General features: G+C 43.7%; 1 protein-coding gene across 5 annotated transcripts in view; it reads right to left on the reverse strand.

Moving 5' to 3' along the window:
- SLC22A15 (solute carrier family 22 member 15) overlaps window positions 1-24,533 on the reverse strand; it is an 83,888-nt gene that overhangs the window by 12,684 nt on the left and 46,671 nt on the right. For all 5 annotated transcript variants that reach the window (XR_003911989.1, XR_003911990.1, XR_003911991.1 and 2 more), the window contains 3 exons: window positions 20,270-20,485; window positions 13,038-13,178; window positions 11,028-11,113 (listed from right to left, as the gene is read on the reverse strand). Coding sequence is in view for 2 of the 5 variants with exons in the window: in XM_029948451.1 (XP_029804311.1) it covers window positions 11,028-11,113; window positions 13,038-13,178; window positions 20,270-20,485 (443 nt within the window). In the remaining 3 variants the exon portion in view is untranslated. The remainder of the gene's footprint in view (window positions 1-11,027; window positions 11,114-13,037; window positions 13,179-20,269; window positions 20,486-24,533) is intronic.

Below are 24,533 nucleotides of genomic sequence, written 5' to 3' on the forward strand. Positions count from 1 at the left end.
CAAGAGGCACAGAGAGCTCCCTTTAGATGTAACTTGAATCGATCTGAGTGACACATCACAGTGAAACTGGCAAAACAGAAGGATAAAGAGAAAATTCTGAAAGCAGCTAGGGATAAAAGGACCCTAACATACAAAGGGAGATATAAAAGAGTAGTTGCAGACCTATCTACTGAAACGTGGCAGGCCAGAAAGGAATGTCCGGAAATCTTCAATGTGATGAGCAGAAAAAATATGTGCCCAAGAATCCTTTATCCAATAAGTCTGTCATTCACAATACAAGGAGAAATAAAGGTCTTCCCAAACAAACAAAAATTGAAGGAATTCATCACCACTAAACCAGCCCTACAAGAAATCCTAAGGGGGACTCTATGAGGGAAATGTTGCAAGGAACACAAGAGACACCACTACAAGCATGAATCCTTCAGAAAACACGATAATTCTAAACCCATATTTTTCAATAATAACACTCACTAAATGTAAATGGACTAAATGCTTCAATCAAAAGACATAGGGTATCAGAATGAATTAAAAAAAAAAAAGATCCATCTATTTGCTGTCTACAAGAGACTCATTTTAGACCTGAGAACAGCTTCATATTGAAAATGAGGGGATGGAGAAATATCTATCATGCTACTGGAGTCAAAAGAAAGCTGGAGTAGCCATATTTATATCCGACAAACTGAACTTTAAAGTTAAGGCAGTAACAAGAGATGAAGAAGGGCATTATATAATAATTACAGGGTCTATCCATCAAAAAGAGATAACAATTATAAACATCTAGATACCAAATTTTGGAGCACCCAAATATATAAAACAATTAATCACAAACATAAACAATCTTATTGATAAGAATGTGCTAACTGCAGGGGACTTCAATACACCACTTATAGCAATGGCTAGATCAGCTAGACAGAAAATCACTAAAGAAGTAATGGACCTGAACAACACATTGGACAAGATGGAACTGACAAATATATTTAGAACTCTACATCCTGAGGCTATGGAATTCACTTTCTTCCTGAGTGCGCATGGTACATTCTACAAGATAGATCACATACTGGGTCATAAAACAGCCCTCCGTAAATATAAAATAATTGAGATCATACCATGCACATTTTTAGATCACAATGCTATGAAACTTGAAATTAACCACAGGAAAAAGTCTGGAAAAGCTCCAAAAACATGTAGGTTAAAGAATACCCTACTAAAGAATGAATGGGCCAATCAGGCAATTAGAGAAGAAATTAAAAAATATATGGAAACAAATGAAAATGAAAATACAACAATCCAAACTCTTTGGGATACAGCAAAGGCAGTCCTAAGAGGAAAGTACATTGCAGTCTAGGCCTATTTCAAGAAACTAGAAAAAGCAAAATACAAATCTAAAAGTGCACCTAAATGTACTAAAAGCAGAGCAGCAAGATCACCCCAAACCCATCAGAAGAGAAATAATAAAGATCAGGGCAGAAATAAACAATATAGAATCCAAAAAAATAGTTGAACAAATCAATGAAAGGAAAAGTTGGTTTTTTGAAAAAATAAACAAAATTGATAAACCTCTAGTCAAGCGTCTCAAAAAGAAAAGAAAGAGCACCCAAGTAGATAAATCATGAATGAAAATGGATTTACTACAATCAACCTCTCAGATATACAAGCAGTTGTCAGGGAATACTATGAAAAATTATATGCCAACAAACTGGACAACATAGAAGAAATGGAAACATTTCTAAACATACACACAACCAAAGTTCAAATGGGAAGAGACAGAAAATCCAAACAGACTCATAACTAGAAGAAAATTGAATCAGTTATCAAAAGCCTCCCAACAAATAAGAGCCGGGTCCAGATGGCTTCCCTGGGGAATTCTACCAGACACTTAAATCAGAGTTAATACCCATTCTTCTCAAGCTGGTTCAAAAAATAGAAATAGAAGGAAAACTTCTGGACTCATTCTTCAAAGCCAGCATCACTTTGACTGCCAAACTGACAGAGACCCAGCAAAAAGAGACAACTTTGATGAACATGGATGCAAAAATCCTCAACAAGATACTACCAAATCAAATTCAACAGCATATAAAAAGAATTATCCATCATGATCAAGTGGGATTCATTCCTGGGTTACAGGGCTGGTTCAATATTCACAAATCAATCAATATGATACATTAACAAAATAAAAAACAGTATGATCCTGTCAATAGATGCAAAAAAAGCATCTGACAAAGCATTCCTTCTTAATAAAAACCCTCAAGAAAGTCGGGATAGAGGAACTTACTTAAAACTGAGAGCTTTCCCCCTGAGATCAGGAACACGACAGGGATGTCCACTCTCACCAGTGTTGTTTAACACAGTGCTAGAAGTCCTAGCATCAGCATTCAGACAGCAAAAGGAAATAAAAGGCATCAGAACAGGAAAGAAGAAGTTGAACTTCCACTTTTTGTAGATGACATGATACTCTACGTGGAAAACCTGATAGACTCTACCAGAAGCCTACTAGAGCTGATCCATGAATTCAGCAAAGTCGCAGGGTACAAAATCCACATACAGAAATCAGTTGCATTTTTATACACCAATAATGAAACAACAGAAAGAGAAATCAAGAAACTGATCCCATTCAAAATTGCAACAAAAATGATAAAATACCTAGGAATAAACCTAACCAAAGATGTAAAAGATCTGTATGATGAAAACTATAGAAAACTTATGAAGGAAATTGAAGAAGACACAAAGAAATGGAAAAACATTCCATGTTCATGGATCAGAAGAATTGTTAAAATGTCAATACTACCCAAAGCAATTTACACATTCAATGCAATCCCAATCAAAATTGTACAGCATTCTTCTCAAAGCTATAACAAATAGTCCTAAAATCTGTATGGAACCACAAAAGACCCTGAATAGCCAAAGTAATATTGAAGAAGAAAACCAGAATGGGAGGCATCACAATCCCAGACTTTAGCCCCTACCACAAAGCTGTAATCATCAAGACAGCATGGTATTGGCACAAAAACAGACACAGAGACCAATGGAATAGAATAGAGAACCCAGAATTAGACCCACAAATGTATGGACCACTAATCTTTGACAAAGCAGGAAAGAGTAGCCAATGGAAAAAAGACTGCCTCTTTAACAGGTGGTGCTGGGAGAACTGGACAGCAACATGAAGAAGAATGAAACTAGACCACTCTCTTACACTATACACAAAAATAAATTCAAAATAAATGAAGGACCTGAATGTGAGACAGGAAACCATCCAAACCCTAGAGGAGAAAGAAGGAAACGACCTCCTCAACCTCAACCACAGCCATTTCCTACCTGACACATCCCCAAGGCAAGGGAATCAAGAGCAAAAATGAACTACTGGAGCCTCATCAAGATAAAAAGGTTCTGGAGGGCAAAGGAAACAATCAACAAATCTAATAGGCAACCAATGGAATGGGAAAAGATATTACAAATGACATATCAGATAAAGGGCTAGTATCCAAAATCTATAAGAAACTCATGAAACTCCACACCTGAAAAACAAATAATCCAGTGAAGAAATGGGCAGAAGACATGAACCAACACTTCTCCAAAGAGGATATCCAGATGGCCAACAGGCACATGAAATGATGCTCAGCACCACTCATCAGGGAAAAACAAATCAAAACCACACTGAGATGCCACCTTATGCTGGTCAGAATGGCTAAAGTGAACATATCAGGAGACTATAGATGCTGGTGAGGATGTGGAGAAACAGACATCCTCCTACACTGTTGGTGGGGATGTAAACTGGTGCAGCCACTCTGGAAAACAGTGTGGAGGTTCCTCAAAAAATTAACAATAGAACTCCCCTATGATCCAGCAATAGCGCTCCTAGAAATTTACCCAAGGGATACAGAAGTGCTGATGCATAGGGGCACATGTACCCCAATGTTCATAGCAGCACTTTCAACCATAGTCAAATCATGGAAAGAGCCTAAATGTCCATCAGCTGATGAATGGATCAAGAAGATGTGGTTTTATATATATAATGGAATACTATATGGCAATGAGAAAGAATGAAATCTGGCCATTTGTAGCAACATGGATGGACCTCGAGGGTATTATGCTAAGTGAACTAAGTCAGGCAGAGAAGGACAGATACCCTATGTTTTCACTCATATGTGGAAAAGGAGAAGCTTAACAGAGGACCATGGTAGAGGGAAAGGGGAAAAATAGTTAAGGAGAGGGAAGGAGGCAAACCATAAGAGACTCTTAAATACTGAGAACAAACTGAGGGTTGATGGGGAGTGTGGAAGAGGGGGAAATGGGTGATGGACATGAAGAAGGGCACTTGTTGGGATGAGCACTGGGTGTTATATGAAAACCACTTGACAATAAACTATAAAAGAAAAAAATTAACATTTACTTATTTTTGAGAGACAGGGAGAGTCAGAGCATGAGCAGGAGGGGCAGAGAGAGTGGGAGATACAAATCTGAAGCAGGCTCTGGGCTCTGAGCTACCAGCACAGAGGCTGACACTGGACCTGAACTCACAGACCGCGTGATCTTGACCTGAGCCAAAGTTGCGAAGTTGTACGCTTTACCACTTAACTGTTTTACTGACTGAGCCACCCAGGGGCCCTATGCCATTTCATTTAAAATTGTTTGTAGCTAATATATAGAAATAAAATGATGTCACATGACTCTGAAATTCATTATTAATTTCAGTAGATTTTGTATATTTCCTAGTATTTTCTATGCAAACGACCATGTAGCCTTGTGAATAAAGACGGTTTTACTTCTTCCTTTCTAATTTGGATCTGTTTAATTTCTCTTTACTGGCTTATCTCATTCACTAGTAATTTCAGTACAATCTTCCATAGAAGTGATATGAATGGTCATCCTTGCCTTTGTCCTGATTGTAAGGAGCAAGTATTGAGCTTTTTACCATTAAATGTGATGTTAACTGAAGGGTTCCCGCTGACTTTTATCAACTACTTCCAGTTCTTGATGGTTTTTGTAATGAATGGATATTGAATACTGACATGTGCTCTTTCTACTTGTATTGTTTTCTCTAAGCACTGCTTTACTGCATCCCACAAACTTTGATATGTTATAATTTTTGTTGAATTAAAAATATTTTCTAATTTCCTTCACAATTTCCTTTCTTCTTTAAGCCATTTTTGCAACAATGCCTTTTAAAATCCAAATATCTGAGGATTTCCTTGGATATCTTCTGGTTATTGATTTCTAGCTTAATTCCATTTTCATCAAGTAACTCTTTTTGGGGGGCAGCAGGGTGGCTCAGTCACTTAAGTGTCCGACCCTTGTCCGACCCTTGTCATTATCTCACAGTTCATGAGTTCGAGCCCCATATCTTGCTTTGTGCTGATAGTGCAGAGCCTGGCTGGGATTTTCTCTCTCTCTCTCCTCTCTCCTTGTCCCTCCCCAACTTGTGTTTTCTCTCTCTCAAAAAATCTAAAAAATAACTATTTTTGGAAGGTTCCAATCTCTTCAATTTTTGAAACATGTTTTATGGCCCAAATGTGACCCTTCTCAGGACATGTTCTATGTGCTCTTAGAGGGGATGTGTGTTCTGCTGAATTAGGGGAGAGTGTTCGACAGATGGCCGTCAGGTCACGTTCAAGTCTCCATGTCCTCAGTCATTTTCTGTCTGAGTTTCTATCAGTTGTTGAAAGAGGGGTACTCAAATACCCAAGCGTGTTTTTTCTTTCAGTTCTATCCAAGTTTGCTTCCTGTATTTTGAATCTGTTATTAGATGCATACACAAACAGGTCTATTACATCTTCGTGATGAACACACTTTCTCGTTATGTGTTTACAGCTTTCATCAAATGAGGAAAGCATCTGACCGCCATTTCTGCAAATGTTTTCTTTACTTCCTCCTTCTTTGACTCCAACTGCAATTACACGTTAGCCTTTGTGTTGCCCTATAACTCATGACGGCCTTGTTAACTCTTCATTCAATTAATTTTTTTCTGCTTCGTTCTGCATAGTATCTTTTGAGAAGCCTTCTTCACCAATATTCTGCGGTTAATCTCATTCACTGAATTTGGTTTTCATATAATGTGTGCTTCATCTCTAGATGTTCCACAAATGTCTTTTTTTATATCCTCAAGATGATCGTGCTTTCCATTATCTTCTTAAACACGTGGAACGTATTGATAACAGCTGTTTTAAAGTTCTTGTCTCCTCATTCTACTGTCTGGGTCATTTCTGGTTTTGTTTCTATCGATATGTCACCTGGTGTAGGTGGTTATTTTCCAGCCTGGCAGGATTGGCTGGATACCACGCACTGCGGATGTTACACTGTTTGGTGCTGGATTTTACTGTCTTCCTAGACATACTATTACTCTTTGTTCTAGGATGCTGTTACTTTGAATCACTTGATGCCTCTAAAGCATTTTGAGGGCAAGCAGAGAATGACCTTTCGCATAGGGCTATTCTGATCCAGGAGGTCTCTAACCAGTGCCACACATCTGGCTGAAAAGAACACAAACATAGCCTTGGACTCCAAGAATCATTCCAAATGCTGCTTCCCAGTGGTCCCCTCTCCAGCCTCGGTGGTGTCCTCAAACTCCTGCCCGAATCACTAAGCCGCCTGAGACCAGGAGGCCCCTTCTGCAGATCTCTGGAGTTCTTCCTGTGTATCTTATTCCTCTCCAGTAATTTTTCTAGCAAATTCTAGAAATCTTGGCCTCCCCTAGTTTTAGTACAGTTTTCTCAGTTCAGTGCTGGGCTCCCCGTCCCTGAACTGTGGCTTGGAGACTCTGAGTTAGGTCAGTCGTAGGGAACACTTTGTTTCCTTCCCCTCGGGGATCACTGTCTATTCCGTGCACCCCACTGTCCAGTGTCTGAAAAATCAGTGTTTCTTCTGCTTGTCTGCTTTAGTGGCTGTTTAACGCAGGAGGATAGCTGGTCTCCATTACTATCATGGTCCGAGTTTGAAGTCCTCACAGTGTTTTGTTGTCAATTCTTATACAGAACCTTCTGACTTTACTGCTGTCACCTCTCGCTAATCACGCATCTTCCTCACCAGACTGTAAGCTCTTGGAGTCCAGGGACTAGTTTTTGTTTATGAATGGTATCCTGTACAATAGTATCTAGCCAACATAAGAGAAGTCAAGTGAATAAAGAATAGGCAGAGTGAGGTAGATAAAAGAAATGAGATATGAAGGTGATCAGACTGGAGCACCGTGAAACGTTTTAACTATGAAATATTAAAATTTTTTTTTAACTTTTTAAATGCTTATTTACTTTTTGAGAGAAAGAGAGAGACAGCACAAGTGGGGGAAAGGCAGAGAGAGAGGGAGACACAGAATCCCAAGCAGGCTTGGGATCAGATGACTTTCAGATCAGAGTTGTCAGCACAGAGCCCTATACGGGGCTCGAACCCACGAACCATGAGATCATGACCTGAGCTGAATGAAATCAACCAACTGAGCCAACCAGGTGCCCCTGAAACTTGTTTAACTGGTCATGTACTGTGACTTTCTAGTTATTTAGACTCCAGAAAGGCCATAAATGCCAGGAACCTCCTGGCCAATAAGAGTCCAGTGTCACTGACAACCCAGGTTCTTGACTCCTGGCCAATTCCCATCACACCTGTCTCCAAAGAATTAAGAACTGACTCTAATTAGGCAGCATTAATTCTCTAAGACAACAGTCTCACCATATGCGATGAGCATATATTGGCTGTAAAACTCGAAAACAGCAAAAGCACTGATTTTAGAGCCAGAAAGACCTGACATCTGAATCCTAGGTGTGCAGCTCACCTGCTGTGCAGACTTAGATAAGCTGCCTGACCTATCTGAACTTTAGCTTCGTTATAAAATGAGGGTAATACTCAATATCTTCTATACATGAAGAGAACCCAGTATACAGTCAACTCTTAAAAAATGATAGTGGGCACCTGGGTGGCTCAGTCCAACTTGGGCTCAGGTCATGAGCTCAAAGTCTGTGTGGGTTCAAGTCCCACGCTGGGCTCTGTGTTGATAGCTCAGAGCCTGAAGCCTACTTTGAATTCTGTGTCCACCTTCCTTCTCTGCCCCTCCCCCACTCATGCTCTGTCTCTCAAAAATAAATGTTTTAAAAAATGATAGTATTGTAGGTTTAAATACGATCCTTTAAGCAAAGATAGAAATCAGGTAAAATGCATTAATAACATGGTCCCTAGGGAGAAAATTTTCTTGGAGGCCACCCGATGTGCAAATATGCACTGGGCAGGACACTTTGCCTAATAATTATAAAGCACAGGTGAAGGAATGCCAAACAATCTGTTTTCTAGCTTATTGGCTGTTTCTTCTAGAGGTGTGCCTGTCCATCTGTTGGTCTGTGCCTCTGACACAGAGAACCACAATCAAACTCAGGAACTAAAAAACAGTTGCCAGGTCCTGGGACACCTAAGTTGGCAGGAAGAAGAGAGGGAATGTCTGTTTGGCAGGAAAAAGTGAGGGGAAAGGGGGCACACAAAGCTCTGACAAGATGCCAAAAGAATTTTTCAAACTACTATGTCTCTTTCTTAATATATATTTATCAGAACTTTTGGAAGAGGCAGCGTAAGGTGGAGCACTTTGAAGAAAACTCAGATTTACAAGACAGCCATTGAAATCTTTTAAGCAGTAACAGGAAAGGTTCAAAGGAAGTTTAGAGAACAAATGCTTTCAGCTCGAAAAAGACAAGGTTCAGGAATAGTTAAGATGACTCCCAGCAAACACAGAAAGGATTATGCAAAAAAAGGGGGTGGCCATCTGCTCTCCCTCTCTAGGGATGAATAAAATGAAAGGATATGGTCTCAGTTGTGGTGCAAGGGGCCCACTCCAATGGCCATTAAAAATAGAAACAATTTTCTAAGGAACAGTGTGAGATTTCTTTCCCTGGAAATCTTCAAAAACAGCGTAGACATCCACTTGTCTACGGGTAACGGGGGCCATGCAGCCGAGGTGCCCTCCTGGGGTTTGAAGGATTCCCGGCTGCGCTGTTTCTTACTCACTGTCCACCAAGGGGGCCCGATCAACAAAGGGCTTGAGCTTTTCTCTCTTTTTAAAAATGTGTTTAATGTTTATTTGTGGGGTTTTTTTTGAGACAGAGAGAGACAGAGCGTAAGTCGGACACTTAGCTGACTGAGCCACCCAGGGGGCCCCACTGAGCTTTTCTCTTATAACCCACCTGCCGTGAGCAGACAGTGAAGGGGGGTCTGGGGTCTGGACGGGGATGAGGGACGCATGTACAGGGTCCCCGGAGTGCACGGACATGTGGGAGGGGGAAGACATGCACCAGCCTCGCTGGCGAGGGTGTGACCGGGGACAGGTGTGCTTAGGGCAACTAGGAAATACGTTTCTCTACAAGGTCACGGATGGAACACTGGACTATTACAGAGAGAAAGCAACTGAATTTCCCAGTCGTCTATGAAGAACAAAATTCGAATTTAAAGCTACGATAGGATGGTTTGAAACCACTCCTGTGTGCCCCAGACCAACAGAAGCGGGCACTTATACCTACGAGCCCACAGCAGGGCAGCAGCTGGATGCGGTCTCCCTTTCCTGGCACAAGCAAGGGTAGCAATTTCCTTAGAGAATCAAAAAACAGGCAATGTACTGAATTCCCTAGTTTCTGTGAGTCCATGAAAAGTCACTCCAAGGCTGTTTCCAATAACTGGGTCAAAGCCTCTGTCACGAGCAAACTGCCGTCTGGATTCGAGGCACAGAACATGAGGTGGCAACGGGCGGCACGGCAGGTGTCCTGAAGGTTCCAAAACTAGAACACGTGGCTGTGGAGGCTGCAGGGAGACCCTGGGACAACGGGATCTCACAGAGAAGCAACAGCCAAAGGTGCATTTTCACACGTGATATGCTGCCAGCAAAGACACTTTCCAGCTGCACTTCTAGAAGCTGTCAAACTTTATGGGAAACCTCCTCCCCATGGTTCCCACCTGAAGTAAGACCTCCAGGATGGAGCCCCATTCAGATCCAAAAGCCCCCCAAACAGGGCTTTTGTTGTACTGGATGCCCCCAATACACCAGGCTTGCAATGGCCCACTCGTCGCTGTTGAAAATGACTGCCCATGGGGTCCCTGGGTGGCTCAGTTGGTTGAGTGCCTGTCTTAGGCTCAGGCCATGAGCTCAGAGTTTGTGAGTTCGAACCCCGCCTTGAGCTCTGTGCTGACAGCTCAGAGCCCAGAACCTGCTTCGGATTCTGTGTCTCCCCTCTCTGTACCCCTCCCCTGCTCGCACTCTGTCTCTCTCTGTCCTCAAAAAGAAATAAACTGTTAAAAAAAAAAAAAAAGAAAGAAAATCACTGCCCAAATGAGTTTTTGATATTTTAGCGAGTACGCCTCATGTGTGTCAGTGCAAAAAAAAAAAAAAAAAAAAAAAAAGTTGAGAACCATCACGCTCTATATACTTTCTATAAAGGGGCAGAAATCGGGTTAGATAAGGATGCCAAAGGGATCCCCCTCTTTTATTTGCAGCTGTGTTTGCAGAGCCACAAAAACATAAAATTAACCAAAGTTTCCTAGAAAGATGTTTCGTTCACACTTTATATAAGGCTGAGAAAATGTTGGCTGTTACCAGTAGCAAATACTACTCTTGCTGTTGCCGCAGTTATTATCAGGGTGCCCTGGGGGCACGGATGGAGATGCCGAGGGTGCCGCACAGAGCTGCCGCTGAGAACCGGCGTCTCTGACCTCTGATCTGTGATTGGCGGGAACGCAAGAGCAATCTGTAATCCTGGATGCAGTTTCTCTCTGGACTAAATGTTCCTCCCCATCATCAAATACACAATGCTAATACCCGCACTGCTGCCCAGACACCCCAGATGGTAACTTAATCGCCTGAAAGAATTAATAGTGCACCTCTAAGCACATGATTCACCCAGAGAACAGTTTAGGCAAACAGAAGAGTGTGGCCCATTATACCCCACACGATCGCTAAATAATATGCAATCACAGAAATGAAGCATGGCATATGGTAATCTCTCTGCAATATTGAGATTCATTGTAATAAAAGTGCTGTTCAGAACCCTTATGGAGAAATCTGAAAGGCATACCTTTCTTTTCCGGAAGGAACATTATGATAAGACAAGCCAGTCCTCCTAGGCACAGAAATGCCGCCAAGGTCCTCTTCCGGCCACACCTAAACAATCGAAAGAAATCGCACGTTTCTCTTGAGAATCTTGTAAACTCATCTGCTGCTTCTCCTGAACCTTCTTTCTGAAATGTCCTCAGTGCCATATTTTTGTCTTTGCTTAAGGAATGGGTGGCAAATGGGAGTGACCAAGACATAAAATACTGACCATCTCAACACAAAGAACTAGCAGGAGGGCCAGATCAAATGCCGTGTGCAGGCAAAGAACAGAGTATTGCTCTATTTCTGGGGGTTCCCTATGTGCCGAATGCTTTCTATCAAGTATCTTAACTTAGTCCTCAAAATAAACCTATAAGGTGTGTGCTATGCCCTCCGTCTTCCAGAGAATGAAAATAAACAAAACATGGAGAATGGAATCTTCCAGCTCATTTCCTTTCATCGGTACTTAACTCTTAAGCACTTCAAATTTTATTTTGTTTTGTTTTATTTTATTTTTTAGAAAATTTTTAACATTTATCCATTTTTGAGAGACAGAGCACGAGCAGGGGAGGGGCAGAGAGAGGCCCCCAGAATCTGTCACAGGCTCCGGGCTCTGAGCTGTCAGCAGACTCCAACATGGGGCTCGATCTCACAGACTACGAGATGGTGACCTGAGCCAAAGTCGGATGCTTAACTGACTGAGCCACCACCCGGGCTCTCCAAACACTTCAAATTTTAAACACTGTAAAATAAGGTTCTCTCTCTTAAAAATGCAAACTGAAAATAATTTGTTAGTATGTCAGAATCAAGTGAATTTATTGCAGGCTTGATGAAGGGAAATCATTTTTAAGGAAGAGCTTGAGGCGTGAGTGAAAGACACTGCCATTGATGAGCCTCCCTTCACGAGGGGCCTATGACTCGCTAGGTCCCCTGCAGGAACTTGGGTAGTACCTGTAACTTTTCTGACAATTTTGGCAGGAAATTTTAGAATCCCCAGTTTCAGGATAAATACATGGAAGCTTACTGAGCTTGTCAAAGCCATAAAACTAACACGAGGCTAAGACTAGACAGGGAACTCCCATGGATGGCATCCTTCTAAACCTTCAGCGGTCATCAGAGGTGTGCACGGGCAGCTGTGACAGCATAGAGGAGGGTCATCTGGCACACTGGAGGTCATGGGGACAGCTTTCTGAATGAATATGCAGCCTGACTCGGCTCCTGGACCACCATGGCCCCAAGCTCGGTCACCAACAGAGAGGCAGGCAGAGTCAATTTGGACCGACCCCGGAGAAAAGCCTTCAAATGAACAGAATCCAACCTTGCCCTTCAGAAGACCCTCTGCACACCAGCCACGACCACAGCCCCAAGGAATGCTGTTTTGGTTAAAATGATAATTTCTGGGTAGTGGGATGTGGCACAATCAGCTGATTCCTGGTTCTCACAGAATGGGTTTTCGGGGGCCCTAGTCAGGTGCTCAGGAACAGAAGCAACCTCAGGAAACTGAGGAAAAGGCACTCTATCAAAGAGCTTTGAAAAGGCCTTGTAAGACTGCCCACTGACGCATAGCAAAAGCAGGGGGTATTCCTCCCCTCAATTAAGTCGAGTGGGTCTTAAGAGGGAAAAAAGTCTTTCCAGGCCCTCTGATTCTGTGCCTTGTATAGGAACGTGCATGTGACAGGGGCTGGGTCGATAGAGGGCTGTCTACACAGAGCCAGTCCTCCTATCTGTTGGAGCTAACAAGCGACACACAGACTACTCAAACACCCTCTGGTGTTGGTGCATTTGGATTGAAAACCTACTCATAAACATGAAACCCAAGGAACACCGCTCTAAAAAATGAATTCTAACTGCATTTGGTCTGAAAATAAATCACCGTGGAGCACTTCACAGATACTACCTGTGGACACAGACACTAATATTTACGTAGTTATGGACATAAGAGCTGTGTATGTGTGTATCCTACGTGGTGCACTCTGTATTCACCTATACTCACCATTTTTGGTTAATCAAGTAGATGCAGATTGGGTAAGAAGGGATCTCTATGAGGCCAGACAGGGCCAGGTTGGCATAAATATTTCCGCCTAGATCCCCTGCGCTCAGAGTGAGGCCGTAATACACCAAGCTGCACACAAACCTGCAATTGGGGGTAAAAGACAAGGACAGCAGAAGAGGTACATGAGAATCTGCCAGAGAAGATTCGATCACTGGTTTAGGGTAACGCCATGTGTTTGAAGCAATTAGCTTGACCTTCCTATCCCAATCTAAACTTAGACTAGGGAAAAATACAAAGGTAGGGGGCCTTGGAAAGGATTGGAGCTGCCCCTAGATGCTCTCCAAAGCAAACGAATGGTCAGCTCCTCAAAGAGCAAACAAACTGACCCTTCATCAACATATCTGCATTTAACGGAAGACAAGGAGTACTCTAACTTTAACCCAGCAGTTAATGGAACACTTGCCATAGGTGACTGCTGGGTCAAAACAGCTCTAGAAAAGAACTCCCACGGGCCACCTGGGTGGCTCAGTCAGTTAAGAGGCCTTCAGGTCTCGACTTCAGCTCAGGTCATGATCTCACGGTTCATGGGTTCGAGCCCTGTTGTCGGGCTCTGTGCTGACTGCTTGGAGCCTGCAGACTGCTTCGAATTCTGTCTCCCCTGCTCATGCTCTCTGGTCTTCCCTGCTCATGCTCTGTCTCTCTCTCTCCTTCAAAAATAAACATTAAAAAATTAAAAAAAAAAAAAAAAACTCTCATGGGAAAGCCAACGGAGGACGGTGTTGAGAACATGCACTGAGAAGGGACTGGAGACAGTGGTGGGGACTGTAGGCCAGAAATGACTGGCACTGCATCCCCTGACCAGGTTCTCAGCCCCGCCTGGCATTCAGCAGGTGTATGTGCCACAGACACCCAGACAGGAAGGAGAAGGCCAGGGCCATGGCAGAGCCAGGGTCCTCCAGGAGGATCAGCTGAGGAAGGGCCCTTTAAGAGGCCACTAGCTTATTTCTTCATACTGTTACTGCATGGGACAGCCTCATGGGTGGCAGGCATGAAGCCAACCTCTCGAGGTCTGGGAACTGAGGAACCCAGGAGCTCTCGTGTTTATTTATTTTTAAGAAAGAGAGAGCACAAGCAGGGGAGGGGCAGAAAGAGGGGGGACAGAGGATCTGAAGCAGGCTCCACGCTGACAGTCTGACGCAGGGCTCAAACTCAGGAACCATGAGATCATGACCTGTGCCGAAGTTGGATGCCCAATCAACGGAGCCACCCAGGCGCCCCAAGCCCAAGAGCTTTAAATATGCCAAAACCTGAAGCTCCAAGTGGGGAATTTCTCAAACAGAGTGAAGGGAATAATACACACGTGTACGGCTAGGAAACTGCATTATTGAAAATAAGAGAACAGAACGAACAAAAATAAAACTCTGAAACCAGGCTTTACTAGTCTACGAATATGTTTTATAAACCATACACTTCTATTAAATGCACTACAGGCTTTGGGAGCCTATCAGCTTTTACGTTTTTGCAATTCCCTTGGACAGGTGTTTATTCTGGGGATGTTTCCATTGGCTTCCCTTTAGTTTTCCTTAGGAAAAAAAATCCAATGAGCTGTGGCATGATGAGATCGAACAGGAAAGGGAAAGCATTCTTTCCATCTCTGCCAAGACAGCAGTAGGCTGAGCGCCCTGGGCTATGAAGGGGCTGCAGTGAGCAGGAGCTGTGTGGGAGGTGGGAGTAGGGGGCCCTGGGACTCGCCTGCTTTGTGGGTCATCGCTTGTGGCAACCGAGGACTTCCCATTGCCTCTCTCTGGGTGGAGTTGTCACTTGCCTTCTAGGGATGATGAGCAGTTGTCAGAGCCGGGATGTCATGTGTAAGGATGCAAGGGGACAGAGTTGTCTGTCTTCCCTGTCCCCCAGCACCCTGTCTGTAAGCCATAAGCTAAACAAATGTAAACCCATGCATTGTCTGAAGTCTTTTTTAAAATCCTTTCTACCTGCAGTAGATGCCCTCTTCTCTGACATGTGTTGTGTCTATCAGTGTGTGTCTACTCTGCATTTAAAACACATCCCAGGGGCATCTGGGGGGCTCAGTCGGTTGAGCATCCGACTTCAGCTCAGGTCATGATCTCACAGCTCATGAGTTCGAGTCCCACAACAGGCTCTGTGCTGGCAGCTCGGATTCCGAGGGCTGGAGCCTGCTTCGGATTCTGTGTCTCCCTCTCTGTCTGCCCCTCCCCCGTTCGTGCTCTGTCTCTCCCTTTCTCAAAAATAAATTAACATTAAAAAAATAATAAATAAACTAGATATCCCAGGGAAGCAATTCCCACCATGGAAACATGCATATTTAAACCCAGCTGGGATAGCAGCAGGTCAGGCACACATAAACAAAGTGCAGCTCAGGACACGAGAGGCATTCGGTGCCCGCTGGTGGAGAGAGAATGGGGGGAGCATGGGCAAGGAGGACCTATGGACCCATGGCGGGGTCTGTGCTTGGGAGGCTCCTTAATGGCAAGTTGGTCATTGGGATGCGTAATTATAGCTATCAAAATCATTTCGATCCTTTTTATGGGTCCCGAGCAAACTTTAAAATGCTTGCATAATATTTAACAGTATACTTAGGGCATCAAAGAACTGTTGAAAAAGGAGCCACTGTGGGGAACAACAGAACAGATGTGAGACACAGAGGAGTAATTTTACTCCTGGGGAAGGGTTTTCTTCAATGACTGATCGGCAGAAAAGAATTCCGAATTTTACTGCAGCTTCAAAAAGAATGGCATTATGTGGAATGACACTGCCTCCGTGCTGGCATATTTCAGCATTCGGAGCCCAGGGGGAAGAGGTTTATCTAAGAACTCCTCCGGCTGTGTAATATACAAAACAAACAGGGAAGTTCTCCCTGGCTCCTCTTCTTTGTTTGCTCGTCTCTTTTTTATCCCCTGAAGGCCAGAATCCAGAAGTTAATATGCCTCAGAAGAACAAAAAAACCCTAAACACAAGAAGTAGGCAGAGGGTTGACTGTCTATGTGACATGCAAATGCTGAGTTTATGGAGCCCTAAGCGCCTGATCGTATTTTGTAAGCATCTGCACGAGGCAGAACCTCAAATTAGTTGCTCCGGTGTTGGGTCATCAGGTTTGGCTTTTAATGGTTCCCTGACTCTCCACGCCTCCAAGCTTGGGTCCCCGGTTGAACGTTTATTAGGCACCTGCCATATTCCAGCACTGCGCTGGGTCTGCGGGGAAGGCGGCGGTTGGTGTGGCCTTGGTGATACAGGTGGCAGCCAGGGAGAATCATGATATGGAAAAATATATTCACACCTTCTGGTTCTCAATCTGCTGTTCTTTACAGCTGTGTATCTAAGATCACTTTCATATAAAGTTATTCTCCCAGGGGAGGCTGGATGGCTCAGTCGGTTCAGCTCAGGCCACGATCTCACGGTTCGTGAGTTTGAGCCCCACATCAGGCTCTCTGCTGTCAGCACAGCCCCTGCTTCAGATCCTCTCTCAAAGCTAAACATTAAAAATAATCATAATAAAATAAAACAATTCTCTTAAATCCCCACAAGAAAACGTAGGTCTCCACACAGCCTTCAAGGCAAATATATACTGACCAGAGCCCAGCGGTCCTTTAGGCCAGTAAATATGATGCTCACACCTGATACTGGACCAAATAACATCTGCAGCCCCCTAGCAGAATGTGCAGGCATACTGAGGAGATACCGCGGATTAGGTTCCAGATCACTGTAATCACAATAAGGTGATGACTGGAGTAAAGCAAGTCAAATGAAGTTTTTTGTTTCCCAGTGCATATGAAAGTTATGTTTACACTGTACTGTAGTCTAGTACGTGTGCAAAAGAAGACCTACTTATGTCTAAAAGAATAATGTACATACCTAATTAAAAATATTTTATTGGGGCGCCTGGGTGGCTCAGTCAGTTAAGTGTCCAGCTTCAGCTCAGGTCATGATCTTACAGCTTGTGGGTTCGAGCCCCATGTCGGGCTCTGTGCTGACCGCTAGCTCAGAGCCTGGAGGCTCTTCAGATTCTGTATCTCCCTCTCTCTCTGACCCTCCCCTGCTTGCACTCTCTCTGTTGTCTCTCAAAATAAATTAAAAAAACATTTAAAAAATTTAAAAATAACTCTTTAAAAATATTTTATTGCTAACACATGCTAACCATCATCTGAGCTTTTAGCAAGTCATCATCTTTCTGTCAGCGGAGGGTCTGGCCTTGATGTGGATGGCTGCTGACTGATCAGGGTGGTGGCCGCTGAAGGTCCGGGGGCTGTGGCCATTTCTTAAGACAGCAGTGAAATTTGCAACATTGATCAACTCTTTCTTTCACAAACAATGCCTTTAGCATGTGATGCAATTTGACAGCATTTTGCCTCCAGTAGAACTGCTCTCAAAACTGGGAGTCAATAGTCTCAAACCCTGCTGCTGCTTTATCAATGAAGCCTCTGGAATGTTCTAAATCCTCTGTTGTCATCTGGACAGTCTGCACAGCATCTTCACCAGGTGCAGCGTCCACCTGAAGGAGCCACTTTCTTTGCACGTCCATCACAAGCAGCTCCTCGCCCATTCACGTCTGATCCTGAGATTGCGGCCATTCATTCAATCCCATCTTCAGGCTTCACTTCTTTTTTTTTAATGTTTTTTATTTATTTTTGAGAGACAGAGAGAGACAGTGCAAGCAGGGAAAAATCAGAGAGAGAGGGAGACACAGAATTCGAAGTAGGCTCCAGGCTCTGAGCTGTCAGCACAGAGCTTGATGCGGGCCTCAAACCCCCGAATCAGGAGATCATGACCTGAGCAGAAGTCAGACGTTTAACTGTGAGCCACCCAGGCGCCCCAAGGCTTCATTTCTAATTCTAGTTCACTTGCTGTTTCCACCACATCCACAGTTACTTCCTCCCCTGGAGTCTGGAACCCCTCGAAGTCATCCATGAGGGCTGGATTCAACTTCTGTCAATGTTGATATCATGACCTCTTCCCAGGAATCACGAGAGTTCTTAATGGCGCCTAGGAATAGTGAATCCTTCCCAGAAGATTCTCCTTTACTTGGCCCAGATCCCTCAGAGGCATCACTGTCGAGGGCACCAATATCCTTATGAAATGTACGTCTTAAATAAGATTGAAATTAAAGTTGAAACTACTCTTTGCTCCATAGGCTGGAGAAGGTTGCTAGCAGGCAAGAAAACAACATTAATCTCATTGCACATCTCCACCTGAACTCTTGGGCGACCAGATGCATTGTCAATATGCAGTGATATTTTGAAAGGAATCTTTTTTAAAATCATTTTTAAGGTTCACTTATTTATATTGAAAGAGAGCATGTGTGTGAGGGTGGAGAAGGGGCGGGGGGAAAAGGAGAGAATCTCAAGCAGGCCCCATCCTGTCAGCGAGGAGCCCAATGTGGGGCTCAAACTCACAAACCACAAGTTCATGACCTGAGCTGAAATCAAGAGTCATACACTTAACCGATGAGGCCACCCAGGCGCCCCTAGATTTAGCATAATTCTTGAGGACCCTAGAATTTTCAGAATGGTCAATGAGCACCGGCTTCCACTTAAAGTCACCGGCCGCATTAGCCTCTAGCAAGAGAGTCAGCCTGTCCTTGGAGGCCGGGCATTGACTTCTCCTCTCCAGCCATAAAAGTCGTCTGTGGCATCTCCTTCTAAATACAGCCTGTTTCACCTACAGGGAAGTCTGTTGTTTCATCTTCGTGAACTTTCTTATTAGCTTGATCTCCTGGCAAACGCGCTCCAGCCTCTACATCAGCACCTGCTGCTTCACTGTGCACTCTTACATTGTGATGATCTCATGACCCAACCTCTGCGAGCTTCAGACTTTCCCTCTGCAGCCTCCTTACCTCCCAGCCTTCATGGAATGGCGGAGAGGGTGATGCTCTCTATCAGGCTTTGGCTTGAGGGAAAGCTGTGGCCGGTTTGATCTTGTCTCCAGCCCATGCAAACTTTCTCCATATCAGCAATAAGGCTATTTTTCCTTAGCACTCACGTGTTCACTGAGGTAGCATGTTTCACTTCCTTCCAGAACTTTTCCTTCATTCCTGACATGGCTAACTGGCACCAGAAGCCTAGCATTTGGTCTGTCTTGGCTTTCAACCTGCCTTCCTCACGAAGTTGAGCCATTTCTAGCTTTTGACTTAAAGTGAGAGATGTGTCATTCTTCTTTTCATCTGGACACTGGGAGACCACTGTAGGGTCATGAACTGGCCTACCCCCAGTACTGTTGTGTTTCCAGGAAGACAGAGGCCCAGGAGAAGAGAGATGGGGGAATCACCCGTCAGTGGAGTAACAGGAACACATACAACATTTATTAGGCTCGCTGCTTTCTATGGGTGTGGCTTGTGGTGCCCCAAAACAATTATGGTAGTAACAGTAAAGAGCGCTGATCACAGATCTCCATGGCAAATATAACAATAATGAAAAAATTCAACATAGCGACATGAAGTGAACAAATACTGTTGGAAAATAGTACCAACAGACTTGCTTGATGCAAGGTTGCCACCAACCTTTGACTGCAAAAAACATGGCATCTGAGAAGCAGCATAAAACACGGTAGGTCTACACAGTACTCACTGCCACCCACTTCTCCCCTTCCCACGTCATTCTTTACATGGAACTGTCTTCAATTGTTCAATGCAATTTACATGAATGTGCTATTCGAGTGGCTTCAAGACCATCATTTCACACTCCCAGGATCCCAGCTGGGCAAGGAACAATACCGCCCACCCCCGTGAGTGAGTGGGTGGGTGGGAATGTCATGGAGTGTGGCATGGGGCACAGCAACCAGAATGTGCTCTCTGACCACTTGATGCCAAACCAAAGGTTGGTATTTTATACTCCTATCTAGAAATTCTTCTGTTTCTAATATACTATCTTGCTTTTCTCTCTCTCTCTCTCTTTTTTTAGGGGGGCCAGGTCTTAAATAATTACATTAAATAGCTCAAGAGCAAGGATGTGTTCCTGCTGTCTATTTATTCAAGGTCAGTGACCTGTGGTCAAGCCCCCTCGGCTCCTCCCAGACAGGGAGGGTGCTGCAGGAGCACAGGTGAGCACATGCAGGCAGGCAGAGATAGGATTCTTGTGTTCGTGAAAGCAACTTCAGGCTGACAAATCGGGTAAAACGTTCCATCACCCTGCAGAAGGACGTAATCAAGAGACCTTCGGCACCCTGAGTTGAAGGTCAAGACAACACCCCTTGGATATAATTACCAGATGAACATCAGGGTCAGTGTGTGCCCCATGAGGATCCGGTAACGGAAGAGATCCAGGAAACTTCCAGTCTCCTTGTAGCTCCTGCTGGCCCGAGGCGTTAGTGAGAACGTACACTTGACCTTGCGGTTCCTCTTGGCAATGAGGTACAGAGCCGCTTCAGCCTCACTCAGTCGACCCTGGGAGTATAACCAACGAGGTGATTCAGGAATGAATCTGAAAGAGACGTCATTAAAGGCTGGATATTCATATAGGTATGCAGGCACAGGCAGGAGCACACAGATCTCCTCGGTTACAGCCAGATTCCCTGGGAGGTTTCAAACCAACTCTCCCAATGACATGGGGGCGGCAGGGGGGTCCCCTTCAACAGCATGCCAGTGTTAAACAATGGTCTGCTTTACAAATGGAAACCAAGAACCCGCTTTCAAAACCGCAGCCAAAAAAAAAAAAAAGACAAGTAGTACGCATTTCCTTTGAAACAAGCGTTCATAGATGGATGGCAGGTTAAGCCTAGAATACGGAATTCAAATTTTTAAAAAAGCGCAGGTCAGAGAGAGGGCTCTAAATCATTGCCATGTGTTGGAACAATACCACAGAGATAACAGGTGTTTAAGTTCTGACAAAGCCTCACAAAGAAGATGAAAATATGTATCATCTTATCAGAAAAAAAATTTAAGTGTTTTTAACATAGTGATGTGTTATAAAGAAGGCAGAGATTATCTACATGAAAATTCAACAGGGTATCCTATCTCAGCTACATTTGAGCATTTTCTGCTTCCAAATACACGAATTAGCTGACACACTGGCTTTAATAAGTCCTCAGGATATTTCCTGACTGCCCCCCACCTAAGACCTAAAAGAATAAAAATCAAGTCATTTTCTGGTTAACTTCCAGTTACAAAACAACAATTCTTTTCTACTGAATGTTGAATGTCCGTTACATCACCACTGGTATTTTCTAATAGTTTTACGACTTAACTATGACGGTCTCTTTCCTCTTCACAGCGGTGTGCACACTTCTAGAGGATCGAGGGCTTGTCAAAGGCCAAACTGTGATAGGAACAAGGACACGTGTGTACTAAACACAGCGCCAGTACTTCTGATCTAACATGACATTATTTGCTTAGAGTGAAACTTCTCTAAGTAACCTTGGCTATTTAAGGTGCCTTTTAGACTTCTCAGTGCCTTTCCGTCCGGGCAGTGAGGTGTAACGAAAACCACAGAATTTGGAACTCCGTGGACAGCAGTTGGTCAATAACTCTTTGTTGAGCCCTTTCAATTTTGTATTGAGTGATGTAGTTGGCACTCAGAGGAAACAGAAAGGTAGGAATTCCTCCAGAGCTTTGCTACTGGAGAGAGAATATTCATGCGGATCTGATTGTCAGCAAAAGCAGGAATGAGGACATCCTTTATTTCCTTCTTTGTTGCCCTCTGATTATTTTACGAATACACAAGATGGACGATCGAGTGAAATATCATTCTCTTGGAAGTTGGGACTTCCGATCATCAAGTGACCCACTGGCCCTATCCACAAGGCCCTTACAACGTACCACGTAAACTACCTGAGTCTTAATGCAAACAGAAGGAGCATACATGAAGCCTACTGTATGAATACAGAGAGTACACCTGGAAGAGGTAAGTGAGCTACCAGAAGTCTATCATAAGAAAAATATCAAACACAAGAACTGGGAGATGAGAAAAAAAAAAGACAAGGAAATAACCAAAATATTAACAGTCATTATCTTTGGATAATTTAGGTCATTTTCCCTTTCTCCTTAAACTTCCATATTTCCAGAATTGTTGATAAGCATTAACTGTTAACATGTTTAGAGATCATTGTTAAAGATGAGACTTGAGAGATACTGAGGCTTTGGAAATTTGAGTTAATACGGTATTTCTGCCTGGGAAAGTGTGTATCTCGTACACAAACTGAGGACCACACGTTCCCACAGCTGGGGTAGCCAATGGGCTTACTTATACAAAGCCTCGCCTCGCTGCTCATGGATGGACTTGGGGATATAAACTCGAACACATGCAGATTTTGCACATCAAACAGCGAGCATGTTTTTAAAAGAAAAAGCAGTCTTCAAACCCCGTGCCCTCTCCATGGCACTGGGGCCAACTTAAGAAGCTGCCGTGCTAATTTAACAATGTTGCCTCAGCTCGAAACACATCCCGTGAATCTCTTAGAAGATGGAAAATCTTGGCAAATTATGGGAGTGCTCATTTTTAAAGTAAAACTGCTCAAATCCAAGTATGATGAAAACGAGGAATTGTTAAACTAAGCGATAATGTTTCGAGGACAACAAAAACACAAGGTACGACTCTCAAATAATGCGACATTTTCGTATGCGGCTGATGGCTTATTCTGAAGGCTAATTCCAGATGTTTTGGGGCCAACACCTGTCCAGTGGGCACGAGGGATCTTGTGTGTGGAAGGCCCTGGGCTTTGCTGCTGGGGGACATGCAACCAAGCCCAGAGCCTGCCACCGTCAGGGAGTTCCTGGTGCAGAAAGAGAAGGGCTCTGCTCCAACGTGAGGTGGAAATAAGCCCCGCTCGAAGGACATGGGTTAAGGGCTACAGAATTCAGAAGGAAATGACTTGTCGCTGGAGGTATGATCAGGAGACCCCTCGTTTGGAGGGGGTGGAGTTTGAGCACACTCGGAAGGCCAGGAGTTCAACAGGAAGATGGAGGGAAGGGTGCTGAAGGGGCAAGTGGAACAGCAAGCAGGAGGCAGGGAAACCAGAGAGCGCAAGGCGAGTGCGGGGGACTCCATGCGGCTCGCCGTGTCCAGAACACAGGGCACGGGAAACGGGGTGGGAGAAAACCACTGATTTCAGGACAGATACACTGGAGGCCGACTGTGGGAAGCCTTGCATTCCAGGCCTATTCCGGTTTTACATGCTCTTTTCCTTCTGTTTCCTATTTGTTCCTGACCTGAATTCACATCCCAGTGAGCAGATGTCCCCACCCAGCGATAGGGCCATAACAAACTCAGACACATTCAGAAAAGAAAGTCAGAACGGCTCATGCAATCCATCAAAGTCGCTCTACTACGGGAGGAGAAAGGACAGCCAGACTGGACTGAGAAATCACAGACTCCCTATTTTAAAAGAAAATTTATTTATCTACTGATATTTACATGAATGCTTATTAATTCAAGGACTATACTAGGTACCCATTTATGCCCCAAATTTATAATATATGAATTGAGAAAATATTGTTATTTTCCCTTTCTAGTAAAACTATCTCAGTCCAATTCTCATAACTAAATGCATTTAATACATTTTGCTTTTTTAAGTATAAGTAAACTGGGGCACCTGGGTGGTCAGCTGGTTGGGTGTCTGACTCCTGGTTTTGGCTCAGGTTATGCTTCTAAGGTTGTAGGATCAAGCCCCGGGTCAGTCTCCATGCTGAGCATGAAGCATTCTTGAGATTCCCTCTCTCCCTCTGACCCTCTCCCTCTCTCTCTCTCTCTCTCTCTCAAAAAAGAAAGTATAGGTAAGCTATTTCTATTTCATCCTTTTTTCAAGTTTACTTATTTTTAAGTAATCTTTTTTTATTTTTATATGTTTTATTTATTTTTGAGAGAGAGAGCATGAGCAGGGGAGGGACAGAGAGAGGGGGACAAAGGATCTGAAGTGGTCTCTGTTCTGACAGCAGCGAACCCAATGTGGGGCTGGAACTCACAAACCATGAGATCATGACCTGACCCGAAGTCGGATATTCAACCAACTGAGCCACCCAGGCACCCCTTAAGTAATCTTTATGCCCAATGTGGGTCTCGAACCCATGACCCCGAGATCAAGAATTGTACACTCTTCTGACTGAGCCAGTCAGATGCCCCACTCTTATATTCATTTTTCTGCTTAATTCTCTTATTTCAGAGAGAACACAGGAGCAGATTTCAGAGCAATCCTCACCAAATCTCAATTAGTAGAACTTGAAGAAAGAACTACTACATTAAAGACGAATCTGAAGGAAAATTCGACTATGATCATCCCTCATTTTATGGTATAGAAGTTGGTACCGCCAGTTGAAAATTTCATTTATTCCAAAGATTTTCATGATTAAAATTAGAAGTCTGAAATCTCAGGAGACGGCCTTTCATAAGCATGCTGAAACTTCTGGTGAAGTAAAACTAAAAACTTGAACGTCTTAAATATCATTAAAATGATGAAACAGAAGATGAAATAGTACTATTTCTTTGCGACTAAAGCTCAGAATGCGGGACAGTATTTATGGGTGAAAGTGGGCTTCTT

This window comes from Suricata suricatta, chromosome 8, assembly GCF_006229205.1.
Source record: "Suricata suricatta isolate VVHF042 chromosome 8, meerkat_22Aug2017_6uvM2_HiC, whole genome shotgun sequence".
Lineage (NCBI taxonomy): Eukaryota > Metazoa > Chordata > Mammalia > Carnivora > Herpestidae > Suricata > Suricata suricatta.